We start from the raw sequence: 27,725 nt of genomic DNA, 5'->3' as shown, positions 1-27,725 counted from the left end.
ATTATGACAATTGATTAATCATTATTTAAACATATACTCTTAATAATGTTACTTATTTCAAATATCATATGTGTTTTTTCCTAAATCAAAGCTCACAGCAACATACACTCACATACAAGTGCATACACTTTGACATCAATTAATCAATTAAATTTGTTAATCAAGTAATCGATCGTCGATTAATTGTTATCATGTTAACATATATATGTGTATATATATGTGTGTATGTATGTATATATATATGTATGTATATGTGTGTGTGTATATATACACACACACACACACACACGTTTACAACCTCAAAATTTAAAAAAAAAACAGTTTAGCCCGACAAGACAAATAAGACTGCTGCTTGTTAACAGAGCTTCGGCCCTGGATAAATACTGCTGCTTTAAACATCTGTCTTTGTGTGGCTGGAGCTCTCTGAGGGTTGGTTTTAAAGGCACCTTTCTGTTCTCACAGCAGCGATGACGTCGTGCCAGTGCTTTTCCATCTCCCTTAGGAAAAACTGGGCACCGTACAAAGTTCATGTCCCAAGTCAAAACAAAGCAAAACAGAGGCTCCGGTGTCACCTTAACGTGGGCAGAAAAGCTCATGTCAGAACTGATCACTGACTTTTCTTTTACTTTCATTCACATGGTCTCTTTGACTTTTGTTGCAAAAATAATCTTTCCATGGAAGATCCATACCATGTGTAAGAAACTGCCTGCTATTTTCAGTTAAAAAAATTCAGAAGCAGTCATTTCTCTATTAGAACATGTCTACTCTCACACTGTGCCTATGATCTACTGTTTTCTGCCTATTTTTTTCATTAAACATATTTCCAACCAACTATTCACACGAAATTTAGATGAGACTTTAATATTAACTTGATTAAACAACACAAAGACATCATTTCATTTCAATCCATAAAAGCTATGAACAATGAAGTGTAATGATACAGGGAAAACGTACTGAACGCGCTAAAGTGAAATTTATATAATACTTAGAGAAGTCTTTGTTTGCAAAGTCAGCTTCAAGACGCTTTCTGTATAAAGAAACTAACCTCTCACAATGTTCAGATGAGATTTTGGTGCTATCTTCAACAAATAGTCTTTAAATCTTAGCTGGTATCATTGGCATCGATGGGGATCCTTTTAAATGATTTATTTTTAAAAAGTCCTGAGGATTTTCAGGTGCCCACTTGTGAATCTTGAGAGAGAAATTTCACTTTGAAAACTTCAACAATTAATGTACTTAGTTCCAAAATCCTTTCTTAGTGATATCAAAAGAAAAGGCGATATAAAACGGTGGTAAACACGCTCCTGTCACAACATTTTTGACACGTTGCAGGCATGTATATCAACAAAAAACAACCACATATGAACTTTAAATATTTTGTTATTGTACTATGTTCAAATTAATGTTGGTTGAAATAGATTTGCAAATATTTGTATTCTGTTTTTATTTATGTTTTAGACAGCATCCATACTTTTTTGTGTGGGGATTGTATATTGATCCTTTGGACTATATGATATTTGCTGATATCACAAAGTCCGCCACGGTACAATTCTGATTTGATTCATTTCAGCAGCTTGTGACTGACACAAAACAAAAACAGTGAATGTCATCATTGTCCTTTTCTTGCCTGCTTGCCATTGTCTGCTTAACTGCCAGCACTGAACAGCTTTCTCATTCTGAAACATTTCCACCCAATGTTTATTTTATGCACCACCTATGAAAGCAAAATCCTTTCAAGTGACTCGGCAATAAATCTTATTCTGATTCTGACTCCTTGATGCTGATTTAGACTTTTATAGTGCGGTCAAGTCACTCTTGCCCCGACTTGGCTCATGAGTGCGTCCCACTCTCACTACGTGTTGCTGAATAATGACCGCCGCTCACACGACAGCAGAGGGTCATCCAGTGAGAGATTCCACTGTGGTCCAGTTCCAAGTGAGAGCAGAGGTGCAAACACACACAGGCCTGTGCTCTAACACTGTGCAGGCTCTGACTGCCTGTTGCTGGTTTGATAACGGCCCAACAGGGATGAGTTGAGCCAGTATTAAATTTGCTGCCGTGAGAGTCTGACAGAGGGCATAAATGAGTATCTAAGACTCTGAGCCAGGTAAAACGTTACATTTAAACTCTGAATGATAGTGGCTGGCAAAATATTATAGGCTGTTGCCATGGATACATCAATCAAGAGTCTAAAGATGACTGAGTAAGCCATAACCCTTAAACAGTCACACTAAGAAATACCTTTGCAAAAATGTATAGAACATTATAGATTGCAGATTATGTTAACAAAATGCATCAAACTCTTAAGATTTTTTCCCTTGTATAATGCATTGTAAGAAGTGCAAAAGGCAATGTAATATAATAGAAATCTGAAAAAAGTGATGTCATAAAATAAACATAAAAATTAATAAGAGAATATATAAATGCAAATAAAAATGAATCTAGTGAAAAAAAGTCTGCATAGAACTTATGGTAAAAAAGGAGTCAATATTCTATAATAAAAAAATAAAAAAAGAAATAACTTAATCAAATAAATAATAGAAATACAAAAAATAAATAAATTTAATAATACATTTAGTAACATTTTTTAATGTACCATAGAAAAACAAAAACAAATAGTACAATATAATAAAACTGAAAATGAATAAAATTATAGTATAATGAAAATACTAAAATGCATTATGTATAAACATCTGTATGAAATTAAATTGGGTTTTGCCAAGATTTTAGTGATGCAATTTGATTGCAAAAAATGTCTACCGAGTAGTAACAATGCCTGTTAAGGAGTTAAAGGGACAGTTGACCCCCAAAATACACATTCTACCTCGTACCTGTCGTGCCATTTATCAGTCTAGATCATTTTGGTGTGAGTCGTTGAGTGTTCGAGCTATCAGCCGTAAAGATGTTTGCATTCTCTCCAAATTTTGGAACTAGACGGCGCTCAGCATGCTGTGCTCAAAGTGCCAAAAAAATACATTTGAAAAACTCAACAGCAATGTCTCTTTGAACTTTTTCTCTTGATGGGCCAAAACTGATAGTTCATTGCGGATTACAGGTGTAAAGCACACACTTATTGCGCAGTAATGTAAAGGTGCAAAATGCTACTCGGATCCTATTTCACTTAACTGAAATTGATTTTTCCGTGTGCTCCTGTCTCTGGGTCTCCATTTTTTCTTACTTCACTTGCACCAAAGCCTGCGTTAAAGTGTCCCTCTGCTCGCCGTGTACACAATATGCACGCACATCCAATCCAAACTTGGAGCACGTGCTGAACCAAACATAAGTAAAAAGAAAAATGGCAAAAACTGGCTTGCACACTGCAGGGCGCCAGTTATCACTTATTTAATGCACCAAAAGAGACGTTTCGAGCAAGACCGCTCTTCATCAGTCTGGTGAAGAGCAGTCTTGCTCGAAACGTCAATAAATAAGTGATAAGTGGAGAACTGCAGAGTGCAAGCTGTTTTTTGCCTATTTACTCTGCTCGCCATGCTCACATCATAAAAAATAATTCAGAAGAACTAGGGACCCTCCATATTTTAACAGCATTTTTACCTCACAAAAATACAGCATACAAAATTTTAAAAATACTTTTATAAAATTTATAAAACCACATAAACAGCATTTTTTATTATGTTTTCTTAAAAATGAATTTACTTTTTTTTTTGCTAGAAACATCTAGTGGGCCAAATCAAACCTCATGGTGGGCTGACTCTAGCCCGCAGGCCCCACTTTTGGGCAGCCCTAATCAAGATAATCCACAGACCTTGTTGTGAGCAGTTTCCTGTGGGTATTTTGTCTTGTGTGGGGGGTTTTCTCTCGTTTTTTTAAATACAACTTTATATTATTATGTTATTGTGCTGTGTCTTTGTTCTGACCTGCCAAGGGACTGCAGATGCAAATTAGCTCGTAACTATAATCTAGTACGGTGCATAAAATGGTAACATTTATGTTTTAAACTGCACATGGTCTCTTTTAAATAAATAAATGTATAAATAAATGTAGGCACTATTTTCTTTCTACCAGACTTCACTACACCCACTTACTGTAGCACTGTGCAGGAGGGGCTACAGCTAGTTCACCTAGCACCACTGAACTAGCAACATTGCAGGCGAGGATTAATGTTTACATCTCGCTCTGTCATGAGCACGATGAGCACGCCATGAGTAGATGCACATTTCCTTCTGCTCAGCGATACAGTTGGTGGATGTAGCTCGGTAGAAAGAAAATAGTTCCTACATGAAACTGCACACAACAACGTCTGTGGATTATCTTCAGTAACCGGGTCATCATTTCGAGAAAACCATCTAGTATTTTAGATTCTGGGGTGAACCGTCTCTTTAAATTTTAGAAAGGCTGTACCTTATGCATAACCGATTACAAATGGTTTAAAAAGTTTCTATACGTGAGGACTGAAGTTGTATTTCAAGTTGAGGGAGTCAAACTTGATTTTAAGTACCCAACCTATCAAACTAAAGGAACACACGCAATGAGACATTCTACGTTTATGCATTGTTTGCATTTCTTTACATTCAACTTTTTCCACGCCTACAAAATCTAATAAACTGAATCTTCTCCGTCCCTCAAGACATCATGAGCATCACTTCATTTTAACCTTTCACATCATATTTGTAGAGGCCAGGACTCTTTCCTCAGGCTTTACACAATGTCCCTGTGTCATGTCTACAGCTAAGAACAGATATTAAAAACATGCCTGTCACTTGAAAATAAAGCAAAGAATCATCATGTCTTCAAACTCAGCTAGGACTAGGAGGAAATCTACAGCAGCACAATGAGAATGCCTGTATAATAACCAGGAAATACTTGGAAAATTATCAGATGATTCAAAAAGACTGCAGCAGTGTGTTTGTACACGGCAGCAGTGTACTGCTAAAATAACCCATGCATTCCACATGGTCCACCTTGCACGTGTTGCTAGCTCGCTGACTGCCAAACCAGTTTTTCTTGCGTAATAATGCTGAATGAGGTACGTTCAAGATGCCTTAGTGACTGCTGCAAACATTTGGATGCCAGCAGAGAGGCCAGACACCACGGAAGTACCTCAAATGTGTTGCCTCCTCTGCTCTCAGCTTTCACCAGCAGACAAACAGCCTGCACATACCACAGGAAACATGATACAACGCAGAGATCGATGCAAAAATGTGAGCGTATCTGTGTGTGAACATCATTTGTGATGGTTTCCTTGTTCGTTGGGGAAACATGGTGGAGTGTGAGACTTCAGTTTGTCCTGCAGCTTAAGGCATGTTAGATTTAAGACTGTTAAGGACTTTTTTAATGACACTTATCATGAACTTTCTGACCAATTTTACATTAACCAAAATTGACGATCAATTGATTAGGGACAATTTTTCCAAAATATTTATTGTGACATAAAATGTGACTTTTTGTTGACGTTCATGCGAGGGGAATTTGACAGATTATATCTAAAACAACAGTAATAATTATAATTGTTATTATTATTATAAATATAAAAAATAATACCAGTTACATATTAATTTTACAATGCAATGTCAGAAAAAAATCCCATTTCCACTGTCTGAGCAGTTTTAAAACTTTTAATACCAATTAAGGCCTTACCTTCAGAAGAATTAATTCAATGTTTTTTAAGACTTTTTGAGGATCTGCAGTAACCCTGCCTGCAGCAGGTGAAAAATGACATTAGCACAAAACTACGACCACATGATTCATATATAAACACAAAAAATGATGTATTAAGCACTTCTTATTCACCACTGCAAACTCTCACTCACACGCAAGCAAACAAACACATCAGTGCCACGAGGGTGAGCCCTTACACATGCACTCTGACCTAAAGTGCATTTCAGCAACGACCAGAAAACACGATTGCATGTTCGATGTCGAACTGACTACCACGTTCCTGATTTTGGACTGTTTACCACATTTCGGTTTATTACTCAAGAGTGGCATGCTGATCAGCATGTAAATGTGCTGACTCGATAGTGTGCCTATTCAGTTGTTGTCACACTACAGTCACCAGCAACATGTCTGATCCCGTGAAGAGGAAAAGTACAGAGATGGATTAACTTTGCCAAAAATCCAGGGTGCTCTGTTTATCATTCCCACCGACCCGGTGGCCTAAATACTTAATACCAGAGCAAACATGTTTGGGCCATCAACTAATCTACTGTGTGTTTGAGATTAAATGACATAGTTGTCACCTAAAGGAGATTTCAGGCTTTGCAGGACATTCATTGTCTGGTGTTTATGCTCAGAGGTAGTTTCAGTCCATCATAAAAGTTACACAGGTGGAGCTCACTGTTTATGATATCATCGTCGATTTACAATTAAGGACCCTCAGGACAATTACATCATTATATCACAAAAACACAACAGTAAGAGATTGATATTGTTAAACTGGAGTTTTGAGCACTACGAGGCAGTGGCCCAGGTATTTTTTCATAGGGGTGGCACACGAAAACCATAAGCCATAAATTAATTTTAGGAATTCTATTATACTGTTGTTGTTGTTGTTAAGGAAGTTACATAATTGCATACTAATATACTTTAGGTTCTGATTTACAGTTAATATTAATAATTATTAGCGCTGGGAATCACCAGATGCCCCAGGATATGATCACAATACTTGGATCATGATACATTATTGCAAATTTACATATGTTGCGATATGCTGAGTATTGCAGTATCACACACCGCAATATAATGCTATGCATTATCTTTTTTAAACTTAAAGTTATGTCCCTGATTGGAAAACATTGTTAGCATCTGTTTCATTCAATAAGATAAAGTTTTCAGTCTGTTTGTCTCACTTCAGTTATTTTCATTGCAGCAAACTGTATCAGGTGGACTGGAAAAGCCATACATTTTATTATTCTAGCAAGCTACTAAAAGATAATTTGTATTTGTCATGTTGATCATTTCTATAATACAAAAAAACAATATTAAAGGATACACACAAAATATCTTGATACTATGCCGTATTGATTTTTTCTTCAACCGTACTGATTATCTGATGTTTATAGACTATGGTGAGAGTTCAGTGAACCCCTCTGAAAGTCGCCGTGCCAGTTTTTCCCTCTGCAAAATCAGGAGTATTTTAAGCCTCTTCTCCAAAAGCTATTGTGATATGGTTAGTACCACTGGATGCCTTATGCTTAGGACACCCTACCAGCATGGCCAGTGCATGTGCATCGCAGAACCTATTGCTTTTTTCTTCTTTTTTGCACCCATGTTGACAGCTTAGAGCAGTCACACTGATTGCGAGTGGGGGGGCTCAACGATTTTGTTCTGCACAATGCATGCAGTTACAGTAAAAATAGAAAGTGACAATGGGATTTTGACAATTATATTGACATTTTACCACAGTTAAAATATCTAATAATTTGTCCCAGACATGAGGAAATAAAAGTATATCTGTTTTACTCAACCAGTTCAAAATTAAAGTCCTCTGACACTGGACCGTGCTGTGGAAAATGCAGTGGCTTGCACAGCTCCATAAATTAGTAGAGTATCAGCTTTTAATTGTGGAAATACATAAGTTATAGTAACAGGTAACAATGCTGTCTGTGTGAGCTGCAGCAATTCAGCGAGGTTGCCATCATCCACTACTCATGCATGCAGTGTGCCCTGGGTGTTAGGTTGTCTACTTTTACAAGATACCAATATATTTGCAATAGCTTACAAAATGAGAAATTTCAGCCTCTAATTATTTTGCAAGGGGAAGAGAGGGGACGACAACTGTATCAGGGGGGCCATGGCCCTGTTTGGGAGCACCACTGGTATGAGGTCACTAGAAACTCACCTAAATGCCACTTAGAAACAATATTTATTATTGTGTGATTATACTAATAATGCTCTCAATCTGTTGTTCTTTACAAAGCAGTGATACTCAACTTAACGCCCACGGGCCAAGTCTGGCCCCTGATAGAGTGCAGCATGGCCCTCCCACCATATTCTAATTAACAATAAAAATAAAGTGATTTACAATGGGAATTATTTTATACTTTTGGTATATATAAGGTGCCAGAGTGCATAAGACTGCATCAAAATAGAGCTTGTTTATCAAAAAAGTGCCAGTGGAGGATCTTCTGCACCCACTGATAGAGGTCCTAGCAAAGCCCCTACTGTCTTAAAGTCCTAAAAACGTCCTAAAATCCGAGAAACGTCCTGAAAGCTTAGAAACGTCCTAAAATCATAGAAAATGTCCTTATTTCCTAGATATGCCCTAAAATCCTAGACAAAGCGTAAAATCTTAGAAATGTCCTAATATCCTTGAAGTCTCTTAAATACTAGAATGGCACTGGCCCCTGGCCTCCTGTCATTTTGCAAAAGTGGCCCCCAAGCAAAGCAAGTTGAGTATCACTGCTATAAGATGCAGCCACGTCTCTATTCTTGGCAGAATGGCTATTGTGAGCGTGTATGTGAGTATTTTTGACACCTAGCACGTGCCTACCTGGTTAGGGTCGCAGGCCTTGAAGACGTGACAGGACATCTCGGACTCGGGGTTGTCAGGCTGTCCCCGCAGCAGGTAGGCAAAATAGCTGAGGTCATTGCTGTTGTGGATGAAGCGAGAGATGAGCTGAGCCTTGTGCTCGAATATAAAGACCGAGGAGTTGTTGCTGTTGGACGGGACGCAGCGGACGAAGGGGGGGTTGAGGGCCAGCTGAACTTCTCTGGGCTGCACCACGGGGCCGCAGTCGCCCTTCTCACTTTTCCTGCGGATCTCTGCCACCAGCCATGGCAGCATGGGCAGGGTGGTCCGCCTGTCGAGCGAGGACCAGCCGATGTAAGTCAGGGAGAACCTCCTGTCTGACTTCGGAGGGCTGCTCTCCCTCTCCTCTGGGCTCTCCATGTCGACCCACCACACTTTCGGTTCTTGACAGCGATGTGTTGACTTTCTTTCAAATATACGCAGTTGTGGTTAGTTTGCAACAGTTTCCATGTCCACAGCCATAAAGTTCAACGCATCGATTAGCTACATGCACAACATGTGCTCGCGCTGTCGATCAGCTGCAACACTCCATGTTACCAAAATCTCCCCGATGCAGTTTTTCTTCAGTAAATTCACTTATATGGTCACGTATTTGTAGCGTGCGTCCTTGCTCTGGTGCTCCACTGTTTGCATGGGCAGTGACTCAAATGCCAAACAGTCTTGTACTGTACTGTCCCAACCAAGCCTGCGTGCTAAAACGTGGCTTTGGATGGCTCCTGTGTAAACACAAGTCGCCCAGAGAAATCTGATTTCTTTGACGCGTTGCTTCGGAGCGCAAAACAGGGCGGTGCATAAATGCAGTCCCAATCCTAAAATCCTATTCCATATATGCTAAGCCGGTGCGCACGCATTTTATTAAACAAAAAAAAAAATACATTGATGCTTGTTTATCGCCCTTCAACGCAGCCTCCTGACTGTGATCCTTTCTTCCACAACGCCTTGAAGGCGGAGCGGCTGTGCGCGTCGACGACCCGCCCAACCATCCCATGTGCTGGAGGAGTGGGCAGGGCAGAGCCGCTGTGCGAAACGTGACAGGACGAAGCTCCACCTTGTTTCTCCACAGTGCACAATAACTGGAAAGCCACTTCCATGGTAGTGGGGAAAGTGTTTCCAGTCCCTGCAGTACTCTCCTCGGGGCCCACATAACTCTGTATGTAGTAATCCTACACAAAAACAGCTTTCACCTGGTGAAATGAGCAGGTTTGGTTAGGTCAAGAGTTGACTAAATACTGCATGTTGGCTGCACAAAATGCAATACTTTACTATGGCAGCTCACAACTATTTGTTTACAACAGGTTATGCTGATTCATAGTCTTGGGAAGCTGTAATCACATCTGATGTGCTTTATGCTCCAGAGGAGTTCCCTTCTATCAAATGCAATAACTCCAAGTACTCCGCCTCTCCCCAAAATAGTAGCGGTGCCATATTTAACCTCATCACCCACTGAGGCAGTACAAGCTCTGCAGCCTACCAAACCCCACACACTACTGGTGGAAGGATTATTCGACCAGGCACAGGCCCAGGGGCCAAAAGTGAATAGGTGGCCCTCTGGCCCTCACCTGCAAAATGTCACTTAAAGAAATGGAAAGGGACTGCAGAGAGGCAAAACAACTGAAAAGGGGGGCAAAACAACTACATAGATGCATAAAATGATCATACAAGAAATTAAGTTACCTCAAAGAGACACTAAATTACATCAGAGACACAAAACCAATACAAAGAGACACAAATAGTAATAAAATAATATTAAGACTATAAAATTACCCAAAAGTAGGTCAGAATTACTTCTCTGTAGATTCTGCATAAACAAAGTAGTTAGATGGTAAAGCGGCAAACAGCACCCAGTTGATTTAGTGTAAAATTGATTTCACTTTGATTTTCTTGTGGAAGTTGTGAAGTTGTGATCAAATAACCACGCAATAAAGGTTTACATTAAATAAATGTTTATTGCATCACCCTCATATGGCATCAAAGTGAGGACAGACCAAAGAAGAAAAAGGGCAAAGACCTCCTCAGAACCACACAGTGTACATTTCAGCATAACAGGGAAAGACATGAACAGCAAAAGTAAGTGTTCATAATTAAGACATTTATAAAAAGCACAAGGAGTGTTAAAAGTGTATGTGGGGTGTTTCACTTCGCAGGCTTTTCAAACTACAAACTGAAAGTTTATATGAAATTTCAGCCACTAATGAAACTATACAGTATAGAGAATTTTGTATAGTGGGCTAATCACTATCTGTTAGATAAAGACACAGCAACATAAGCAGCGGCTGATCTCACTGTGGCAACAAATTTTCATTCAGTACAATCTAAACGTACAACACCAGAGGCAAACTCAAGTTTAGTGCAAACTAGGGTTAATCTAAACCATATTATTGTTAGACATGTCACAAATGAGGCACACTGTGCATTCCAATACCCACAATACCGTACTATTTATACCACAAAAAAACTATCTTGCTCTCCAAATCACATAATTTTTCTTTTCACTTTCAGTATGTACTGCAGCATGAAGTACATGTACATTTGGGACCTGCTACTTTGTCATACTGTTACACCTTAAAGTTTGACCCTCTTGCTCACATATCTGTTGCGGTCTGTCCCATGAAATTTGAAGTATGAATATATGGGTGATTTGGAATGCAGAAACCATTTTAATATTAGTCTCAGTTTTGTCGTGAATTCGTAATAACTGGCTCCGAATCTGAGACCGCACCACAACTACTGTACTGCAATTTTCATTTGCTCCAGCAATTTCATTGCAAAAAAGCAACAAAAAAAACACATAAAAAGATATTACAACACACATTGCGAATTTTTAGAAAAGCTGCTGTGATATTAAGCATTTCGGGCTGCACCTGTCATAAAAACAGCCCACAGAATCCTGGAGGGACTGATAAACAGTACAGATACAATACATACAGTTGCCACATTATTAAGTACTCCTAGCTAAAACTACTGCAGTCAAATACAACAGCTCTGCAAATAAATTCTCCCTTCACGAAGGTTATACGTTTCAGCTTTAAACTATTTACAGTGTTGTTGAGTAGACTAACTTTGGGGGATGCACTTGAGAATGCTGTGTGTTGAACTGTATTGCTTTGTGACAGGTGATTCTATTATTTTGTCCACCCCACAAAAGAGGGTAGACCAATAACAGAATCGCCTCTCTGTATAATACAATTAACTTCAAAAAGGTACAAGGAACTAGGTAGATTAGTCATTTTTTAAACATACACTGCATCCTTCAAAATGCCCATTAAGTGTTAAACAAGTGAGCATTATAACCTTCATGAACAAAGTATTTATTATAGGACTGTCGTATCTAATGCCAACAGTACATGTCCTTCAAATTAAATCAATGATACCTGGAAAAGTTAAGGGGAGGAATTAAACTTAAATCTTGGCATTCAGAGTGAAAACAGGCATTTTGAACTATTTTAACAGCTGGATGTTTCAAAAGTTACTCATTAAGGAGCTTATGCAATCTGCAGAAAAATAGAAGTTCAAAGCAGACAATTGACATTTGCAGTAATACGAATCCACATTCTGATTCAGCCAGCAGACAGACGCCTGCGTCATGTAAACTCATTTAGAACAAGCACTTCCGTGTGCTTGAAGCCATCATACAGTCTCCATAACAGCTGCCATCTCCTTGAACTGCTTGTGGAAATTCTGCAGAGGACAAAAAAAAAAAAAAAAAATTAAATCATGCCTATAATGAATAACACCAACAACACTAGATTCACATCAACACATACAAACCTGGAACTGTGGAATGGTCATCTCAAAAGACCTCTGACAAATCTGTCCAGAGGGCTCTACGATCTTCAGCAGTAGAGACACATACGGGGAGTTGAGAGATCGGCAGGTGTCGGAGCTCACCGCCATGCCGAGCCTCCACTGCATGTCCACTAACTAGAAAGATGCAGCAAAACAATGAGTCTCATACGCCTTGAATATAGACAAATTAAGTGCTTAGGTCAGAAAATATCTGAAAATGAAACGTGGACACACCTGGCCGATGCTGAGCACGGCCTGCACCTCCTGCTGGGCGTGGACCGACGCACCATGTTCACTCCACAGCGTGTGTAACACCTGGAGGGAAGCTTTGGGCCACTTGTTGCTGCCTTCTTCCAGCCTCGACACGAGGTCGTCCCCGGAGAGGTTACTCTTCCCAGCTGACCTGATCATACACACGTCAGCTATCACATGTTACAGTACAACACAGTGCTTCTTTATGAATTGTTGAGCATTTTATTAGGCACATAAATCTGCATAAAAAAGGCCTAAAGTTCCCTTACAAAATCGGAGTCAGGCACAACGTTTACATGCACAAAATATTTCCGTTTATTATGAAGCTATATAATAGTATATAATAGTGACAGCAAGTTTTGGGATTGCAAAAAGAAACCTTAGTACTGATGAAAATCCACTGAAAAATAAAACACAGGCAGTGAAATGAATTTTATTTTTATATTTTTTTCAGTCTGCTGATTTTTTTTAATAACAATTGTCTGTTTATTTTCTTCATGCCACTCTTTTTTCAGTGGCAGGTTTTGGTTTTTTTATTAGGGTTTTTTTTCAATCTCTTTTTCCGCACTGTCCGCAACTTCCTGTCACTGTTTTTGGGTGGATAAAAACTGAACCTGAAAGAAAATGATATTTAAAAAATGGCCTTGATTGTCTTTTTTCTTTGTTGCTGCCTTTAATTAAATTTTTTTTTAATTTAATTTTTTACACTGTACTGTAACTTTTATTTATGTATTTTATACCTGTCTTAATATTTTTGTTAGCGTTCTTTCTATTTTTTTTCTCTAGCTTTTTAATTAAGTTTTTAATTGCATCTAAATGTCCTTTTATTATGTGTTTCTTTTGCACTATGTCTCCATGCTCTTTATATTTTATGTACGGCAATTTGCCTTGTTGCTGATGTCCTTTATAAATAAACTTGCCTTGAAAAACATCAGAATGCAAAAAAACATAAAAATAATTTTTAATGCCTCTTTAATTTTTCAGTGCGATTGTTTTTGAGCCAGTTTAAAAGAACTTACTGCCACAGTTGTAGCTCCACAGTTTTTATCCTTATTCTGAAAAAGACTATATTCCTACTAAACTGTTAACAAACTAATGAAAATGAATATTCTTGTTTACATGCAGCCGTGCACACTGCGACTAATGTGCCCTGACATGTCATTTATCCCGTCAGAATATGAAAGAGTGGATCAGCTGTTGCTTGGGCCTGAATTTTCTCAACGCTTTCCATTGCTGATGGACTGGTGCTCTCTTTAATTCTTCCAACCACCTTCTTGAAAAGGTTGGCATTGCAATATTTGCGCATATCAAAAAAACTGTTGATATCTAAGTCTTTCATAATGTTTAAAAGCAGGTGTTTCTTCTTCTGATCAGAGATGTGGGCTTTTCTTTTGGGCATGCATCTCCACACCAGCCCTAAAAACTGTTGTTTTGTGTACAACACATCCATGACAATGCACAAAGCAGACCGTAAACAAGCAAGAGGCCATGAGATGCAAACTGTGGTTAAAACCCAATTAAGATGCATGTTACAAACGCACTGCATACATGCCCAAACAATGCTATTAAAACCTAAAAAATACCAATAAATCCCACATCTTAATCTGAAAAAGGCTTTGGATTTGGATTATGCAAAAGGAATATTCTGTTTACATGACCTGTATCAAATCTGGAATATTAGTGTGCATGTAAACATACCCACTGCTATGGATAGATATGTTTTCATCCAGGAATTTGGAATCAACATGCAAATACATCAAACTGGACAAACACAACAACATGTAAAACCTTGATCGATAACATAAGGAATAAACTTGGTCTACATGCAAGACTACACATCCCCCAGTTACAAAAGTTATACAAATAAGGCCAATAAAAGGATGAGATACCTGAATGTTAACAAGAGAAATCTGATAATGTTCTGTAGAGCTTCATGATCAAGTCTGACTCCCGCTCTCTGAAATCTCTGCCCAGAGGAGGTGGAAAAAAAAACAAGTCATGAAAGAGGAACTTGGGAAGATGGGTTACTATAAGTTAAAAAAATATTCTAAGGAAACATTGACTCACGTCAGAAATTTCAGCTGAATCTACCCCTCGCATGTGCCCTTGAAGATAAGTCAAAATGTGCTGACACTGTGGAGATTATAAGATTAGTTATCAGAACTACAGTATAACCTCTATAGCAACACCACATCCTGTGCAGCTTATGCAGAACATTATTGCTAATAGCCCCACCATGAACACTGTTATATTGTGTTAGACTTTCAACTGTTAATCCTGCTGTGAGGTTTGCTCCATAACTTAATGTTGCAAATCTTGTACAATAAACTGTGAAGAGACGCATTTGTTAAGTTATTATCATTCAGGAATTCATTTTGCTCCTGTACTTATCAAATACTACAAGTGAACGATGACAACATGATGTGACTTGAGCAGTACTTCTCATCTAAGCACTTTTTTTTATCACTCACTTAAATATTAATCAAGTCTATGCTGTTTGCTTGGTTGTCTTTTTGAAAAAAAATGTGACATGTTCTCATGGGGGATAAATACAACTAGAGATCAAATATACTCACAGCTTCAGCCAACAGATCTGGGGAAAGCTTACAGATGTTGTCCACAACTTGATTGACACCTGAAACAGAGATGAAGTAATTCATTAATCACAGGTTTCCCACACTTTTCTGAATCCAGAACTGCATCACTGGTTAAAAATGCTCACTAGTTATGTTGATATGCCAGTCTGAAAATGTTCTCCTCTCAGGAATAGGAAAGGAACATTGACGTAAATTATTTAACTATTAAAAAAAACTATTACAAATATGAACAAATATGTTAGTCTAATGCTGCTGGTTTTCTGTGACCCAAAGAAAGCTCAGTATATTATTAGAAATGTATTTAGACAAAATATAACACAAATTACATAAAGCAGGATATAATCAAAAAAGTACAATAAAATAAATCCAAGCCATCCAAATAAAACCAGCACAGAACACAAAAAAAGGTTTGACATTGAAAGCACTAATATCAGAAAATGTACATGAGAGCAGTTCCAAGATAAGCAAAAATACTATTTTAGCAGCAAAAGTACAAAAGGTGCACTTATAATTCATGTCACTTAAATCTCTATTTAAAAAATAAAAAGTTAATTCTAGTTTTTCTCTGACATCTTGCACTCTTACAGCATTTATCTAGCTATTTCCAGTGGTGGTAGAATTATTCAGATCTTATAGTTAAGTAAAAGTAGCAATAATATAGTGTAGAAATTGACTGTAAAGTAAATCTCCTGCATTCAAACTTGTAAAAAGTATTTAAGTAAAGATGCTAATTATAAGGAATGGCTGTTTTGACAAGTATTATTCATTGTTTCCCCGAAGAGTCTTCTAACTGCTTGGATAAAACATTTTCCGTTAACGGAATATAATAATTTAAAAAAGAAAAGAAAAGATTTGGACCAGTTTGCCGAACTTATACTGTTGTTTCTGAACCAAAACAAAGATGGCATCATGAGGAGTACCTGGACGGAAAGAGGACCTAAAACTTGAGAAACGAGTTAAAATTTCTTGTTATCGGGTAGTTGGCACAATATTTTTCACCCAAAATGATTAAGGGACTCGTTGTGGATTCTGGATATGTTGACAGAACAGCGGTAAGTGTTTTTAACAACATTTTTGAGAGTTATAGTAACGTTTGTTTAGGTTAGAGAAACCGTTAGCTCTGTTTGTATGAGGTGCTAATCGGGGCTAAGCTAATGGCTAGGAGTAGATAACTATAAACGATTAGCTTAACGGTAACAATGTCGGAAAACTACTAGTTGAGGTTATAGCTTACTAGCTACTTTTAGTTATGGGAAAGGAAAAACACAAAAGTTAACGTTATCGACTGGGAAATAGTCTAGATACACCTCCGGCTAGCCACCGTGTTAAGCTAACGAGCTAATGCGTTACTAACACATTTCCATGCAGTGCTAACCAGCTGCATATTTGTCTCTCCTGTCAAAACACTGCAACTTTTAGGTTAACGTGATGAAAGTTAAAACTCACCGTGAGACTCCTCAGCTGCTGGCATCTTCTCAGTCAGGTTGCAGGTTTGACCACAAGCCGGGTCAGTGCTGCCAAATAATAGACTTTATTGTCTGGCAACTTTAAATGTCGCTATGTTGACTGCAGACAAAAACATTAAAACGCATAGTAAAGAAAAAAGAGCGACTTTTCAGACAGAAAAATCTTCTCCGAAGAGAGCTGGTCATTTTCTTTTTCTTTTTGCTTCCAGGCGGATGGCAACCTCCGTAAAAAGTGATTATCGCCACCTACTGTATCGGAGGATCTGCCTTTCTACATATTTAAATGGCTTTTCTTTTTTTTTCGTCTTGATGTTTCATTGCTGCCTCCCAGTGGTTGAAGAAACATTTACATCGCATATATCTACATCTATATTTATATTGCTCTCTCTCGCTATATATTATTATTCTCTAATCCATCTTCTATTCTCTAATCCATCTTTTGTGTACATACTATTCTATTACTTAATTATTATTATGTGTACATACCCTATTTCCTCTATGTACATACTTATTTTATTACTTATTTATTGTTATTGTTATTGTTATTTTCTTTGTTACATTTCACTTTTCTTTTTTCATGCTGCTGTAACATTTGGAATTTCCCCCAATGGGGGATCAATAAAGGAATATTCTATTCTATTCTATATTACAACATATGAGAACAGCAGATGTTAAAGTAGCTGTGGCTCAGTGACATCAGTGGCAACATGAGGCCATGCAGAGATTCTCACAATCAAATATTTTTCATTCAATATAGCAATCAGGAGTATTATAGAATTTAAAAAACAAAACTTTTTCACCAATGGAAAATTTTATTTATTTATTGTGCATACAGCAGGCAAACATATCTTTGACAAAATGTGCATTTTCTTTTAAAGCATTCAAACATCAATTAGTAAATGCAACCAGTTGTTGTTGTGCAAAAGAAGAAATGTGACTAAGTATTAAAACAGTACTATTCATGATGTAACAAGGTTGGATCTGGTTTTAAAGCTAAATATGTTTGGGCATAAACAAAAAGCATTGGCTTTTTGACTGAATAAATAACAAAAGTTAAAAAAAAATGTCTCTTTTCCAATGAAGGGTGAGAAGTCTTTTGTCCTCAAGGTATTGTCTTGACTCTCAAACTTTACCTGTAAAAGTAAAACAAAGTGTAACACATCTGAACAGTATCCAACCAAGTTTACTCTGGTCGGATTAAGGGGAACAGTTTTGGTCCTGGGTTTGACTTGAAAACAATATCTTATGGTTGACTAAGATGACTGGCTTGCCAAAAATTTAGGGTAAACCTTAACTTAAACAGACAAACATGAATAAAGTACTGCTGACAATTAGAGCAAAAGGCTCTCAGCTAACAGAGATGATTGAATCTTGCCTGCAAATCTCACTAATAAGCTTATAAAGTGCCGTAGACTATTAAAAAATATAACATGAATGCATAAGAGGTGTTATTGTTTAATTGCTGCAGTCACACACTGCTCATAGAGACCTGCTCGGTTGTACTGCTGGCTAAAGAGTTAAATTCATTAGCCTTTTTCATGATAATATGGTTACAGGGCTGTGCCTGCACGTGTAGCCAAGTTGCAGGCGGGATTATTGTCAGTGAGGACACTTCAAAACTTAAAAGAGAGCCACAGAATCTAATGAAAGTTGTACAACTCTTTAAAAACAATATTGGTTTCAGGAAAAGGGTTAACATACAGTCCGAAGCGTTAAACACTGCCCCACCACCGAAATGTTGCTACCCCTGTTTCTATGTTCTGTCTTGGTTCAACATGTTGGCATCAATTACGGATCAGAGAGAAAGATCACAGAGTTTGTGTCTCATGTGATTTATCCGCTCTTGTGGCTGCTGTCACCCGTTCGCTTCATGCGAGCAACAATCGTTTCCTTTGACACCCTCTTGCGGTCCTTGGCCAAACCCAGGCAGCACATGAGATCTATAAAAGCAGTGGTGGGATTGAGCCAGTAGTCAAGCTCACTGGTAGAATAATCATAAGGAAATGTGTGATGGTAGTTGTGGAAGCCTTCACCTGAAAACCAAAGAGAAAAGTTTAGTGTTTGACTGAATGTCAACATGTTCACAGGCAAAACTCAAATATTCATGGCTGTAGTGGAAAAACATGATCATGACAATCATATGAAAATACATTACCTGCACCTGCTGTACTGAGTGGCAAACAGTTATTTGCAGTATGTGAGTGATAATTTAATTTGAAGCCAAGTTGAGCGTTTTTTTTTTTTTAAATTCAGAAATCTTGAAAGTCAAGTGTGTAGGATTTAGAGGAATATATTTGCAGAAATGGAATATAATATAATAATTTTGTTTATTTTTTTGGCGTATAATAACCTGAAAATAAGAATGTTACCATAGTAGAAACATCTACCTTGCCAAATTACTGATATAGTTAGTCATGGTGATTATATGCACATGTTAACTTGCACTGGTTCCAGTAACTACATTTATTTTTAAGCCTTAAGAAACATATTTGTAATTTTGGGGAGGGTCAAGATATAAAACAATGTAATAAATAAATTTAGAAAAAAAAGGAGAAGTCACACCTCTCCACTTACTGTAAAACAATTAACAGCAAACATGCTGTTTCCTTACCTACGGCGGCAAAAGCAACCAGTGGGCTTTCCGAGGGGTTAATGTTCCTGTCATAAGGCTTCTTGTCCCCCAGGTGTGCAGCACTGTTGACCAGCCAGGTGCTATTGAGCGATAAAACTAATCTCAGGAGCGCAGACACGAAGTACGCCACCTTCAAGGACTCACCCCAGAAGTACCAGGGCACCACCGTGGGCGTGATGAAGCAAAGAGTCAATGCAAAGAGCTTATAGTACCTAAAATGAAAGAAGACACATATCAGATCCAGATCACTTGTCACTAATTCCATCTGAGCCCGACAGCCAATCAAAACGACAAATGACAACCTGTGACTGCAGCACTAGCATGGAAGTAACTTATTTAACGAAAGTCATGTAATACATTTCATAATCCCACAACTCACTCTAAATGGGAGTGGAAAGCAATTTAATAGTTTTTCACAAGTGATTTCACTGGTATTTCCATAACTTCTACAACACATACAGTGCCCCAGTAAGGAGTCCTAAAACCTGGGAATCATTTAGCAGTTCAGCATCTCTTGTCCCACCTTCTCAAAGTCAATGGGCTTTTGGTTATACGCTTAAAATGAGATCTGTGGATAACACAAGCTTGATAGACTTTCACCTTTTGTTTTACGACATAAAATACATCATTAAATATTCCACTTACAAAGTTTGAGGCTTTTATTTGTCTTAAAAAAGGCGATTTCTAACAAGTGGCCGAATGAGACTACAGAACATTGTCACGCCGAGCCGCGCCAAACAGGGTTTTAAAGCTTTGTTATGGTGGCAGTGTTAAATTATGCGGTCGTGATGTACTTTGTGTATAGCCCAGTTAGCTTTTTAACTTCTGGTGATTGAATTTATGCCTCAAAAATCATTCAAGTGGTGTTCATGTGTGAAGATTTCATTCTCTTAAGCTGCTATTTTGGCCAGGACTCCTTTGAAAAAGAGATTGTTGATCTCAACAGGACTTACCTCATTATATAAGGGTTAAATTAAATAAAAACTGAAAAAAAACATGGAAGTGTAAAAAGCATTTGTTTGTCACAGAGCTTATTTTCTGAAAAAAAAATTAAAATAAAATAAAATCCAATGGAAAAATCCCACTGGTTTTTGACGAGGGAACCCGGGTGAAGCTAAATTCTGTGTCGGCCTCCAGTAAATAGTCAACACTCTAATAGTAGAGGAGTATCTGCACTAAAATGCTGCCATTTTGCAGACAATTTTAGTATGAGTGTTCTGTCTGGTATATTGTAATTATTTCTTCAGTTAAATAATGTCCCATCATAATCCAGTTGCTATTTTGTTTCTCTAATGCGCATTTGCTGCACAGGAGACAAGATTAATGTAAAACAATTAAATACCAGAGCTTGTGAATCCATTAAGTTTCAGTAAATAGCCTGCAGTGACAGCAGCTCATTACGTGTGGACTGTTTTATGGATGACCTGTTGAAACAACATATTTGACTAAAACAACAAAGACAAACTGCGGTCAGTGTTTGCTCACCTTTTCTGAAACATGACCACTTCGTCTGCCTTCAGGTCTAACAGATCCAGTTTTTTTCCCCTTTCAATGACGTCAGGATGCTTGCGGGTCAGCAGCCAACCCACGTGGGAGAAGAAAAATCCCCGCTTTGCATTGTGGGGGTCTGCGTCCGTCTCAGAGTACTTGTGGTGCACACGGTGGTCTCTCACCCACTCGTATATGTCATTCTGCACACAGAGAGAAAGGCAGGGATACATGATGTGAGCTGCAAAGCCATTTTCAGCAACCACCTCCGCAGTCTCATTTAGCCATTGTTGTCTTTTTCAAGATAAATAAAGGCTGTGAAATTTCTGAGTGGAATATTTACTGACGTATTTTTTGCCGTAGACTATAATGTGAAAGTCTCTCAAGCTTGTGTTAACCACAGACCTTATTTCAGGTGTCTAACCAAAAACCCATTAAAAAACCCATTGACTTTGAGACAAGTCAACCAGGACTAATAAAATGCTCACTTGTTTCCGGGGTTTAGGACCCCTGCACCACTATATTTGCAATAAAAGACAATTAATGCATGTTTAAAGTTACAAAACATTTAAGATAAGGATGAAACTGTCATGGAATAAATGGGAACATACTGAAATACTTAAACTCTTTTCTGTTTTACCTGAAAGGCCACAGACTGACAGAGCATGAGGAAGACTCGCAGGGAAAAAGAGGCTTTATAGGATCTGTGGCTCCATAACCTGTGTGCTCCAGCGGTCACCCCAAGATTACCAATGAAGTAACACGCTGCAGCTGGAAGAAAGAGACGCGGGAAAGACTGATGTGAGGGAAACAGTCACCACTACACTTAAATTAATTTTACAGAAGTAAGTGCAAAGCTACTGCGACATGTTTTTTCCATTACACCTGGGCCCCTCTGTTAGGTGAAGAGTCATCTATGTGGGGAGGTAGGAACACACAGGCCAGCCCTTTCACTATTCTTCTAAATCTGCTGATGTGTTTCTCTGTAAAGTGTAGACGAAGCAACTCAAGGGTTTTAGAAGCAGAGCATTGGACTGACAAAGACTATTCTGTCTCAGGGAGTGGTGATTGTACTTTGTCTGCCATACTGCAACAATATGCAGCTCAGCATTACAGAGAAAAGAGGAAATGATAACAGGGTGTAAACAAGATTGAGACTGATAAAAAAACAAGTTTTGCTTCAGTAATAGGGCCACAAATTCCAGGTATTGAGCGATTTAGCCACTACCACTAAAATTCACATATTTCTAATATAGGACAAGTTTAGTTTCCAGTCAGCTACAGGTCTGAGCTCTGAAAGGAAGGACAAAATAGATTTAGAGGCTTTCAAGCGTGGATGTCTATAATGAAAATTACAAGGCCAGAGTGACTCATTCTCCGTTATTCCCCAAGACATGACCCCTCAAGCTGTTTGTACTGGACTTTGTGATGACCACAGAACGTCAACACATTGTCCTCTCTGGCTGCAGGGAGTGACACAGAGGAAAAACCAAATAAATGCTGCAAAGCCAGAGCTGCTATAATATTTACTAAATACTTACCCCATACAAGAGTTAAAGGTGATGCAGAGGGAATTAGTGTCAGTCCATAAAGAGCACTGAGATGTAAGAGTGACATCAGGATAACATTTCTCCACACCACCACCACCGGTGGTCTGGCACCCGTTTTTGCTTTATAGGTGTGGTCAAAAACACACTGCTCCTCCGATGTGTTTGTTGGGGCATCTCCATTAGGCTGCTTGCCAGTGTGACAAGTTAGGGTTTCCGTTTCAGTCATTATGCTAGAAGAAAAAGGAGATATGCTGCTCAGTTAATGCTGCTCGGGGGCGGGGGGGGGCCGGCTAGGGGGGGGGGGGGGGGGGGGGGGGGGGGGCAGGGGGGGGGGGGGGGGGGGGGGGGGGGGGGGGGGGGAGGGGGGGGGGGGGGGGGGGGGGGGGTGGGCATGTCTTTCTTTCATTTTTCATAATCCTATGTTTGTGTGGAGGGTTTTAAAGGCCATAACTAAATATATAAATCCAAATTTATTTATAGAGCACATTTAAAAACAACAGACAATACAAAGTAATGATAGTAAAATTAAATGCTCAAATAAATGGATAAATGAATAGTTATATTATTAAATGCTTAAATACGTGAATAATATAATAAGATTCTTAAATAAATAAATAAATTGTCCCCATAAATAAATTAAAAATGTTGATTTTTGATCAAGTTGAGAGATTTATTTATTTTTCTGTCAAATTTAGGAGTTTGTATCGGCAGAGATGGAATATAGAATAATAACTATGTTTTCTTTAGTGTATACTCACCTGGAAATAAGAATTGTTATGTTTTCATTACCTGATTTGGACATGTTGCATCATTTCTACAGTAGCCCAAAATTAACAAATTAAACACCAGCTCCAGATAGAGCCATTCATATTTTCATATTACTCCCTTGTCACAAAAGAAAAAGTTTCAGTTAGTTGCAATCTGGAACCTGAAGGCTAGGTGCCACTAAATCTTGCACACAAGACTTTTATACATTTAGTTATGTAGTTATTTATTTGCTTGAGCTTTTAATTATATCATTATTCAAATATTTAGTTACAGCCCTTTAATCCCTCTATATGTTTGCCCCCATCTCTTTTGTTGTTTCTTGTTGATTTTCTTGTTCTTGAATCAGCTGTTGACACTTTGACAAGTTCTGCATCTTCATTCAGTGCTTCCCAGTAATCTTGTATACTGTGCAGAAATTGTGCATTAGAAAGACAAGTCTCTCTGAGACACACATTAAGGTGGACAACAAGAGACTTTAGAGCCTACAGGCTGCATTACCTTCTTTTTGGGGCTGTGTGCATCTTAAAAAGATCTACCCACAGTTAAGAAAAGGTGCAGCCGACTTCTTTACCTCTTTGCCATCCATATTTTAGTTTGCAGTTAATATTGTCCTACAAGGAATTTTGAATTGTTTAATTTGATTTCACTTAATTGTGCCCTCCATATGACACATGTGAATGAGATTTTAATCCACTTCCACTGACACATACCCCACTGGATTATATATGTGTTGTCATTTAAGTATGAACATTATAATCTGGACAAAGAGCCATAGCTACTCGACAAGTGATGTTTTAATACAATGACTGGATGTCAGTTAATAAGCTGATTAAAAAACAAATACAAAGTGAGTTTGCAATGGCTTAAAGATAATCTTATTAATAGTAATGTTAGAGCATTGTTCTTGCTCTGCAGCAACATTTTACTAACTGAAACTTTTCAGTTGTATTCCAGTTAATAGAGTTACAGAATCTCAGGTAAGGTTTAGTTTTACAGCAGTTGATTCAAACTTATTATGCTATCCATTTGGGCTATTTTGGTTAATAAAAGTATAGTTTTTTAAATAGTATCTTGAGTAAAATACCACTTAGAGTGGTTATTAATGACACTAAAATGGCATTTGTGACCTGGTTAAAAATGTGCATTCAATTTAAGTGCCTAACTCACCGAATGTTATCCAATCGCTTTTCCCTGCAGAGGAAGGCACCGAAGCTGCAGGAGACCCTTTGAGATGGAGGTAAAGATGAAAAGTAGAGCTGCAAAAGGTAACTCCGCTGCGTTACTTAAGTCACCTTTTTGCACTGTAAGATGATTGGTCAATGGGAAATTAATGCCTCAAGCTGTGATTAAACCATGGTTGTTTGTCTCTGCTGTTTACCAATAGTCCTCACAGTGTTTGATCAGTCAACGTCACAATTTACGCAACATAGCGATATGAGCATACAAATGACAGTAAATATTCCCTAATTGGTTGCTGTTGAAACACTGAGGTCTTCAGGGGCCTTGTAACACCTGCCAACATAATAACCGCCCACAAATGTAATGAACCACAAACTCAGTACAAAGCTTTTAATGTAATAATCCCACAAACTTCTCATAAACATTATAGCAGTTGCCTACTACAAATATAATGCGTAATTTCATGCAAATGTAATAGCTATAACATTTGCAGGAATTTGTTACGTTTGTGGGAAAGGGAAAAACTTCTCACAAATGTGATAAAAAAATGAAAAATGATCTTTGTGGTCATTGTTGTTTGTTCATTTACTTATACGCCCATCTATGCTGCTTTCTGTTTATTGAGGCATACTCCTCTGCTGCAGAGCCATGTACACAGCTCTGTTCTACTGGCAATGGTAAATGAGCCTATAGCCTATTTTTAGTGGGTTTACCCATGTTTAAAAAAACCTGTTTGCACACACTAATTTTGATGGAAAATAAGTAATTGTAGTCATTTTTGTCTCTTTGTGTTTGTTGGACCTTTTGTAATTATTTTTTGTGCGTCTGCAATTCCCTTGCATCTCTCTGTTGTCTTTTTGTTTATTAGTATTGTATGAGTGACATTTTGCAGGTGCAAAGATTCAGGGGGCTACTGACACTTTGGGCTGCTGGTCCTGTGCCCAGTATGCCCGTTCAGTAATTCATCCATCCATCTGTTTTTCCATTTCCATTCCAGTCTGTTCTCCTTAAATGTGTCAACTGGCACCACAGATGATTTTGATTTTACAGCATCATTCTTTACCATGCTGCACGCCACACTCTTTTCAACAACAGCAAAAGAAATTAGAATCACAACATCAACAATTAAATACTGGCACCCATGCAACAGCTCAAAGTGTTTGCTTCTGACAACCAGTTTGAATGCATAAATTACTTAGGTAACAAAAACTCTTGAAACATGTTGTGTAAAATGTTACACAAACTGACCAAACACTGTGAGGATGAGGAGTAAAGATCAGTTGACCAAACAGCTTTAGGATGTTTAGAGCAGGAGGTAACAGTTTGCCTGCTGACATTTCTTAAGTGTAAGAGGGATGACATATCAAAAACATTATAATATGGCATGTGGAAAAAATGTCCCAAAATGCAAGACTATAGTATGGCAAAAAAGTCAAAATATGGCATGTCCCAAAACAGCTAAAAACAGCATATAATAGCCTGCCGAGACACGCCATAGCATAGAATGTTGCAAAAATAGCCCCAAAGAAACTCTAATATGGGATGTCAAAAAAACGACCGAAAAATGCCATACTATAATAGGGTGAAAATGTCATAATATGACATGTCCCAGAAACAGCTGAAAACCGCATAAAATAACATGCACAGACACGTCATAGCATCGAATGTTGCAAAAACAGCCCAAAACACCCTAATATGGCATGTCAAAAAAAAAAACTCGACCTAAAATGTTATACTATTGCATGATGAAAAATGTCCCAAGTCCCAAAAACTGCTGATAACAGCTGAAAACCGCCTAAAGTATCGTGTCGAAACACGCCATAGCACAGACAGAAGCAACCTATCAGTTTTCACTCTACTATAGTATGGCATAATTTTGGGGTCACATTTTGACATTTTTGCCATACTATAGTATGGTATGGCATTTTTCGACCTGCCATATTAGGGTGTTTTGGCTGTTTTTACAACTTCCTATGCTCTGGCTTGTCTCGACACGCTATTTTCAGCTTTTCAGCCCCTAGTTAGGCTGCAATAGGTTTTATCTGCCGGGGACGCGCGATTGTTGCCATTATTGCTGTTGCTTCTCGCCTCCTCTCTCCCCTCTTTGTTTCTGTCTTTCTCTTTTCTTTATGTCAATATTGTAAAGTAATTGTTCTTTACGATTTTTTTTTTCGGAGGTCTGCGCGGGACCTAAGCCCTTGGCACCGGCTCACAGTTCCTCTTTAAGGCCATTCTGGACAGAGGTAGTGCGCCGTTGCCGTAGGAGTGAGTTGGCTGGAGAGACGATTTCTCATTTATCTCCTTTTAACCCCCACAAACCACTTCAGCTCTCTGGTGGACATGGCTCCTGCTCATCCTGGCGATGCCTCGGCGGTCCCTGCTCTAGCGGCTCCTCCCGGCACCGCTGCACGTCCTCCACCTGTGACCAACGCCGCTTGTGCAGCTCACTCCGTCACCACGAAGAACCGCCGGAGGATGTTGCAGGAGGCCGTCAACAGACGCCCAGGGGGTCCTCACCAGCCTGAGCCCCTTCGCCCCTGTCCTCCAGAGCAGACCCGCCACAGGGACACGGCAATCTCCACTCCGGCGGCTCGCACCTCTGCCCACCGTATACGGCTAGTGCGCACTCGTGCACCGCATGGCTAAATCCTCCTACGGCTGGGTCATCCGTACGCGCTGTGTACAGCCCGGCCAGGCCTCACGGTTACCACCACCACTGGAGAGGCGCAGCCGAACCGAGGCCCTCGGCTGCCTCCACCACACCGCGGCCCTGGCTTAGGATCTATGCCTGGTCCCACCACGAACATCATCGGGGACCCCATCACCAGGCACGTGAAAACACAATCCTCCACCACGCCCTGTGTCCCCGGCACCACCATCAACATAGCTGCCGAGATCCGTGGCGCACTGGAGGCGCACCTCTCGGTGAACACGGTGGTGGTTCACGTGGGCACCAACGATATTTCACGGCAATAGTCGGAGATCTTAAAACAAGATTTTATCATTTTAATATCTTGAAAGTATTTAAAGTGTCAGCCTTCATATCAGGATCTAGTACCTGGCTCTCCATAGCATGCCGCAAACCACCATTGAGCATCATCATCACCGTCATCATCCACAACCTCACGTGATTGACTACCGAGCTCAAGTGACCCAGGTGCACTCTATCCACTACTACCCTCCATAGCACCACTAGCTCCCCCTGCAGTAAACTAACATCCAGTGACTGTTCAGACTGACAGAACACAAAAAGATCAAATGGAGTGAATTTTAATAACCTCAGACTAGTATACACACACAAACCTGCCAAATCACAACACAAGAAAACCTCACACATATACATATATTTACATATGTATATGTATATAGTGTATGTGTGTCTAGAGGCTACCAAAACGATGCCCTTCTTTTATTTCAGATTTTTCTGATCCACACCAATTGCAACAATTACTATTTTAGGTGATTTTAATTTGCACATAGTCAATCAATAAAATGTTTTACCCTCAAAATTTAAAGCAG

The 27,725-nt window shown here is 38.8% G+C and overlaps 3 protein-coding genes across 8 annotated transcripts in view; all 3 read right to left on the bottom strand.

Moving 5' to 3' along the window:
* The window catches only part of tbc1d4 (TBC1 domain family, member 4), a 46,628-nt gene extending 37,204 nt beyond the window's left edge, over positions 1-9,424 (bottom strand). For all 4 annotated transcript variants that reach the window (XM_042494099.1, XM_042494100.1, XM_042494101.1 and 1 more), the window contains exon 1: positions 8,450-9,424. In XM_042494099.1, coding sequence (XP_042350033.1) covers positions 8,450-8,848 — 399 coding nt within the window. In that variant the 5' untranslated portion in view covers positions 8,849-9,424. The remainder of the gene's footprint in view (positions 1-8,449) is intronic.
* A 990-nt stretch (positions 9,425-10,414) lies between these two features.
* Positions 10,415-16,803, bottom strand: commd6 (COMM domain containing 6). The gene is made up of 7 exons (XM_042494401.1): positions 16,570-16,803; positions 15,103-15,161; positions 14,594-14,659; positions 14,416-14,492; positions 12,509-12,677; positions 12,257-12,409; positions 10,415-12,166 (listed from the first exon to the last, which is right to left on the bottom strand). The coding sequence occupies exons 1-7, from the start codon at positions 16,592-16,594 to the stop codon at positions 12,116-12,118; spliced, it is 600 nt and encodes a 199-aa protein (XP_042350335.1). The 5' UTR covers positions 16,595-16,803; the 3' UTR covers positions 10,415-12,115.
* Positions 16,804-17,413: 610 nt separating this feature from the next.
* LOC121948872 (acyl-CoA desaturase-like) lies at positions 17,414-27,433 on the bottom strand. Of its 3 annotated transcripts, none has more exons than XM_042494394.1 (7): positions 27,265-27,433; positions 24,195-24,283; positions 22,251-22,489; positions 21,350-21,480; positions 20,707-20,912; positions 19,201-19,433; positions 17,414-18,622 (listed from the first exon to the last, which is right to left on the bottom strand). In XM_042494394.1, the coding sequence occupies exons 1-7, from the start codon at positions 27,319-27,321 to the stop codon at positions 18,423-18,425; spliced, it is 1,155 nt and encodes a 384-aa protein (XP_042350328.1). In that variant the 5' UTR covers positions 27,322-27,433; the 3' UTR covers positions 17,414-18,422. The 3 variants fall into 3 exon arrangements, with proteins under 3 accessions (XP_042350328.1, XP_042350329.1, XP_042350330.1); XM_042494395.1 differs by having other exon boundaries at positions 24,195-24,251; XM_042494396.1 differs by lacking the exon at positions 24,195-24,283.
* Positions 27,434-27,725: the final 292 nt, after the last annotated feature.

Source organism: Plectropomus leopardus, chromosome 10 (genome assembly GCF_008729295.1).
Source record: "Plectropomus leopardus isolate mb chromosome 10, YSFRI_Pleo_2.0, whole genome shotgun sequence".
Taxonomy (NCBI): domain Eukaryota; kingdom Metazoa; phylum Chordata; class Actinopteri; order Perciformes; family Serranidae; genus Plectropomus; species Plectropomus leopardus.
Note: the sequence above shows the minus strand (reverse complement) of the source record. Positions and strands in the feature narration are given on the sequence as shown.